Genomic DNA, 6,413 nt, shown 5'->3' on the forward strand with positions numbered 1-6,413 from the left:
AAATTGTAATGCCGAGCCCTGAAGATTGTTAAATTGCAGCAAGTATTTCTGTGTACGCTCAAGTCATTAAGTCATTAACAGACTGGCTCACGAAAGCCAGCCCGTAAATAGCATTTTGACGTACAAGTTACTAATAATAAAAATTTTAGGCGTTTAAATTTTTGTTACACCTATAAGAGCCGCGACACAGAGCAAAGATACCAAATAAGAATCACATTAATTATCACGACTATTGACGCTATCTACACACATAGGCACTAAACATACGTATTCCTCATCATCGCCTCCGATCTCGGAGTGCAAATGTGCAAATACGACACACTCTCCTCAGTGTCCTTGCGTTCGTGTTCAAATTCGCGTTTCCTTCGAACGGTCATGACTACAGCACGAACGATTGCTCCCAAAGCTAAGCACCCGAACACAATGAATGCGGCTGTCCAATGCACACTCTTGCTACTCTTCTCTTGGCTCTGCATAGAAAGTGATGTCGCTGAGTTGCCGGACGGTTCCACTGTCGTTTGTGATTGAGACAACGCTTCTTGTTGAACTGATTTCGTACTTTTTTGATCAATTGGCTTGAATCCACTTTCCTTTTTCTTGTTACTCGGAATCAATGCCACAGGAGTCAACGAGACTTTCGGTGGTTTAGATGTGTTAGTACGAAAGTACGTTCGAAACCAATGCCGAGTTGGTTTCAAAGTGCTGCGACTAAAGTTTCGTTGCTTCTTGAGAGCAGTGAAATCGGAAGTCGAGGTGATTGGTATAGCACTTGAAGGGGGGGAAGTGATTGGAACACGATTGCTTGGAAGTGGCCTTGGTGAAGCTGATGGAGAGACAATTGGCGATGAAGTTGCTGGCGTCACGAAAAGCGGCGACAGGGTCGGAGATGACAACGTTAGGACATCGATTGAAGGGGGACTAGATAGCGGTTGCGTCTCAGGTGATGTCGCAGGGGCTTGTGTTGGTGAGTCTTTTGAGGGGACCGTTGTCGGAGCTTCAATTTGGGGTGCACTTGACGGCGCTTCAGTCACTGGAGGAGAAGTAGCGGCTTGAGTCGGCAGTTCCATAAAGGAGGCCACCGTTGGAGCGTCAAGGAGAGGTTCAATCGACGGTCCTTCAGTCGCTGGAGAAGAATTTGATGCTTGAATTGGTAGTTTCGTTGGATCCATTGTCGGAGCCTCCGATAATGGTGCACTCGACAGTTCTTCAGTCAATGAAGGGGAAATCGTTGCTTGAGTCGGCATTTCTGTTAAAAGTGCCACTGTCGGAGCTTCTGTTAGTGGTGCACTCCATGACACTTCAGTTGAAGGAGAAGTAAGGGCTCCAGTCGGCAAATACGTTGAAGGAGTCGCCATTGGAGCCACAGTTAAAGCTTCAATTGGAGGTGCACTTGACGGCATTTCAGTTACTGAAGGTGAAGTAGGGGCTTCAGTTGGCGGTTCCGTTAACGGGGCCGTGGTCGGAGCTTCGGTTATCGGTGCACTCGATGGCATTTCAGTCGCTGGAGAAGCAGGGGCGTCGGTTGGAGGGATTGTCGTTGAAATGTCGGTTATCAACGGCGTCGTTTCGATTTGAGTTGCACGAGGTGAAGGAGGAGCGTCGGTTAATAGATTTGTCGACGGCGCTTCGGTTGTTGGAGCGCCGGAAGGTGCTTCAGTCATAGGAGGCGTTAGAGGGGCTTCAGTTGGGGGGACAATTGACGGCGATTCGGTCATAGGAGACGTCGTTGGGGCTTCAGTTTGCTGAGTCACAGGAGGAATGGAAGGGCTTTCGGTTGGAGGAATCGATGATGGCGATTCCGTTGGTGGTGACATTGTGGGAGTTTCAATTGGAGAAGCTGAAGGTAGTGGAGGGTCTGTCACAGGAACTTCAGTATTCGAAGGATCTTGGATCGTTTGAGACACCTGAGTGCTCGTCGATTCCGACGAAGAAAACGACGAGAACGATGTACTAGTACTCGTACTCGTCGATTGATAGACGCTTGAACTCGACGAAAATTGCGAATGCCCATTGGTGCAACTGTCCGCTGCCATTGACAGCGTTTCTTCCAGCACCTCTCCATTTACTCCCGTAATCGAGATTTGCATTGAATGCAAGTCGGCGACACTTTTGCCTTTGCCATCGATCAAAAAGTAGTAGGCCGAATCAACGAGTGACGCTTCTTGATGGTTGATTGTCATACTCTGGACACCCGAGATGAAATTCGCGGGTTGCACAGCGACCCAGAACTCGCTGCTTCCAGTCTTTAGACAATACTGCACATTGTTCGAAACGGGGCACTCGACAAAGTTCCATTCGATTGATAGCTTTGTATACGACTGCCCCGTAATGCTTTCAAACATTTCAGGTGATAGATCGAGATCCCCGTACGCACAACCGGGACATTGGTCCAGGATGTACACGATCTCGGACGGCATTCCACTGCACGATGGGTCCGTGCACGAGACTTGAGCACATCGGCCACAATTCATCGTTTCGTTCCATTGAGCAGCATTGAGAGCCGCATACTTGGTAACAGCTTCACTGGGCCAATGCATAAAGTTACAATTGCCACTCGAAGGGGTGGAAAGCGAGTAGACCGTTCCGTACCCTTGGTACGTGGACAAAACCGTGTCTGGAGACGCAAGAGCCACGAATAGGACAAGCGAAAGCAGTGACATTGCACGAATGGATAAGAGAGACTAGTGGAAGTATCGCTGCAAAATGAAAAGTGATATAATGAGCTCGAACGCTTTGATCGTGAAAAGTGTAGGTTCGATCACTCGAGCAGTGCCAAGCGAGCGGCACGCGTGCTATCATACGGTGCCTTGCATGATGGCTTTGTACTTTCGACCGTTCGATATCCCACCACGCTTTACAGCGAGTTACTGCAGAAGCGGAGCCAGTGTAGTGGGACAATCGATTGGCTATGGGTTCATCTCGGTGTCGAAAATCTCAGCTATCGTAGGTGACTGGCGTGCCGCCTCGGGTTCGGTCAAGTCGTCCGAACTTGCTCGCACGTCATTCTTTCTACCAGCGATTTCGACATGCAATTCTCGTTCGAGCTCTTTAACTTTTGGGGTTGTATACTTTGTATGGCTCTAGTCATGAACATTCTGTTATCTTACGCAATGACTTGCAATGTAGATTTAAGCTGAAGAGCTTTAATTGAGTGGAAGCGATCATGACAGTATTGTTGGCAAAGGAATCATGCATGACAAACAACCTGAACTAGCCACAAATCTCGTCCGTATGTTTAGGTACTTAGTAGTATTGATGCATCCGACGTGCGAAATGTCGTGGCAAGAGGCAGATTCGAATGGATCAGGAAATGATGTAAATAAGCAACATTCATGCATAGTACCTCTTTCGATACATTGTCAGATCTTTGTTTGCCTAATACAAGATCTTAATCATGGTCTCATCTGGGTAAGAAAAATAAATTGTGATCTACTGTACTTTGGAAGCGACCAGTTTCTCGTCAAGTCTTTTACTAATTGACGTGTCGCAGTCCAAAGTGCGACGTAGCGAGTCAGAAAGGGAGTGAAATGAACACGTGCTCACGGTAGCATCGGAGATCTAAGCACGTCAGCCGCGACAAGGCTTGCATCAGGTCTCGTGTGACAGGCAAGTCGGAGGTACGTGGCCCTTTCTTCTGACGATGGGAAAAGAACCCGATCATACCAGGAAAATGGGACTGTGTGTCTTGTCACCGTCATGAAGATTTGTGGCTTTTGAGATCGACATGGCTTAACCAAGAGGCAGTGTTGTTCGTAAAAATTGCTTTCAGTTCCGACAATACATAACTCCTTTTCAGATGCAATACTTGACAAACTGATCATCCTCTGAATAAAGGTGATATATATAATTTTGGGAGCATCGCATATGCAAAATGTGATTTTTTCCAAGTTCTTTCTTTGATTGCTTTCGAGTCCGAGCCTATATTTGCAAAGATATAGAATCTTGATTTCCACAAATTAATATGTCGTCACAAAGTGGCTTGATTTCGGGTTCTGAAAGATCTTCTTACCGTTGGTTCGTATGTCGCCATATCCAGCAAATCGAAGAAGAAACAAGATACGGCGTTGACATTATGTCGCTTTGATTGTAGGACATATCCTACTGCTTGGGCAAGAAAGCGGCGCTGCGGATTTACCGTAGCGTATCCTACAAGATCGATCTACATGCGACATTACGCTCACTGTCTCTTTTGTGCTTTTTCTCCACTTAGGCTTTTTCAAATACATAATGCACGAATCGTACCTGCACAACCTTAATATCTTCTTATACACCTTCCACTGATTAATTTCTTTGTCTCCGAAGAGTCATACAGATGAGAATGACGTGTCCAACTTAAAAAAGTAAGAAACGAATTTTGGCACAGGTGCCGAGTCTCAAATATCTATTAATTTCGTGCTGCTGGCGCGTTCAAACACGTAATTTTATTGCGTTAATCGCTGATGGCCACTGAGGTCCTCCACTGATACATTTGCTTAGACACAAATTACAATTCGTTTCTAATGAAATAAGCTTTTGCAACACCAAAGTATCTGCTATAATGAGATCTATTAAATACCAAGTGTGAATTGAAACAAACGGTATTCATGTTTACGTAGCAGAATTCGAACAAGAGCTCACATTATCATTTTCAAACACGTGGCTCCTGCGCCACATCAGATTGTTTGATTTAATTTGATAATAGATCTCACATCGCAGCGTTAACAATAATTTTAACGACTATACTTGGCCTACATAAAAAATGGATTGGAATAGAAGGCCGTGCAATAATGTTGAATGGCTCACCACCTACCTTATAGATAGTCAGACGTGCATCATTACACTGGCGCTTTTATGCACTACACTATGTCGAAGAAGCCGTGAAGATTGGGGGTTGGACAGGAACTATCCTTGCAATGTCAACCAAACTCAATGAGGTCCCAGTGTGTATTAAAGAATACGGTATTGGTACTTAGAAAAAGCCTAAGCGAACACGAATGGGAAGATCTAAGATCCTAGATGGGATCATTCGTATCCAAAGATCGCAAAAGATTCGTATCGTGGGATTGTTGTTGCAAATAGAAATGGATGATCCTATCAATCCTGACGTTTGAATCATGGTCGCACGCGAAAGAGTCGGTAAGCGGGTTGATCTTCCATGTGCTCTTTATCTTCAGGTTAATTAAAATGAATGGCAATTATGATACAAAAGCTCTAATTGATCGAATACAGATATTATAAACTTGACAAGTTCGATTTCATGATTCTTAATAAGGCTTATGCTTGCTGTAGCAAAAGCAAAGTCAAATATTCAGTGCAGGAATTTAATTCCATTAAAATGGGCAAACCTTAAAATGGTGATGGGCATTTATTCTTAATGAGCACCTGCGCCGCTCATAAGACAGACCCGATTTGTCAAAGGTCTTTGCTGATTGTAAAAAGGAGGAAGATGATGCCTATTCGACATTGATCGTGAAGGAATCGAGCGTAGCCGGTTGCGAATCGAAGAGCAAAATGAAACATTCCTTATTCTATAGAATGCGATTCCCTCTAAGGCAAATCTTAAGTCCCACATGCCAGCTTCATAGCTTGCTCAAACGATCATATGAGAGAGCGGTCGCCATGCTTGCAGCCAGGACATTGTGCGAGTTCTTTCGACCGACCAGCATTAGAAGATCAAAATGCGTCATTTGAGCGCAAGATTCGCAACCCACTACAGACTAAAATTACTAATCAATACAGGCGTCGTTTAAGCTGCAGGTCGGTTGTAACGGGGTGTATCGTTACATGAAATTAACACTTAAAGGTTGCGAATTAATATATTATCTCAAAAGTAGATAATATTCGGAGGATATTACTTTATATAGTAATATTTAGAATTCTTATTAATGAATAGGTGACCATTTATACCTATTTCTTCCGCAGGTTATCAGCTGTAGGAGTAATCAAAGAGAGAATTACAGATAAGATAGAGATAAGAATTCATTTACATGTTAAGTATTAGATTATAATTAAGTTAGCATTTATTTAGATAGAACAAGAGACACTTAATTTTATAAATACAGTTTTCATTTTACACTCTATAAGCTAGTTACCTTGAAGAGAAGTCTTCCTCTGCACGTACTAGTGTACATGAAAAAACGTAGGGCACCACTCGCAACTGAAGCAGCGCAAAGTGGACTTGTACTGAAGCAGTACAAGTCATAGTGCCCCGTTACACCTGGTAGCGATTTGTAGTCCGTCCAAGGACCACATTTTCCACATCTAATATGGACATGTTAGATGATAGCGGGAATACGCATCACGTTTCCCGTGAAAGCCACTCCTTTTTAAGTGATAAAGAAAGGAGTGCGGTCGAACGAATGAGTTCGACCATAGGAAACGATGCAATCTTGGCAATGCTGTCCAGTTTGGACAGAGATGCCCTCCATTCAGCC

General features: G+C 44.3%; 2 protein-coding genes across 2 annotated transcripts; one reads left to right on the forward strand and one right to left on the reverse strand.

The window, feature by feature from the left end:
* Positions 1 to 257: 257 nt before the first annotated feature.
* On the reverse strand, positions 258 to 2,660 carry CCR75_005084 (uncharacterized protein; the record flags this gene model as incomplete). The annotated part of the gene is made up of 1 exon (XM_067963167.1): positions 258 to 2,660. The coding sequence occupies one exon, from the start codon at positions 2,658 to 2,660 to the stop codon at positions 258 to 260; it is 2,403 nt and encodes an 800-aa protein (XP_067823884.1).
* Positions 2,661 to 2,718: 58 nt separating this feature from the next.
* CCR75_005085 (uncharacterized protein) lies at positions 2,719 to 3,084 on the forward strand (the record flags this gene model as incomplete). Its single annotated transcript, XM_067963168.1, has 1 exon — positions 2,719 to 3,084. One exon carries the CDS (start codon positions 2,719 to 2,721, stop codon positions 3,082 to 3,084), a length of 366 nt encoding a protein of 121 aa, XP_067823885.1.
* Between the last annotated feature and the right edge of the window lie 3,329 nt (positions 3,085 to 6,413).

Source organism: Bremia lactucae (assembly GCF_004359215.1).
Source record: "Bremia lactucae strain SF5 chromosome Unknown BlacSF5_NotPlaced_4_SHOA01000001.1_737238bp, whole genome shotgun sequence".
NCBI lineage: Eukaryota > Oomycota > Peronosporomycetes > Peronosporales > Peronosporaceae > Bremia > Bremia lactucae.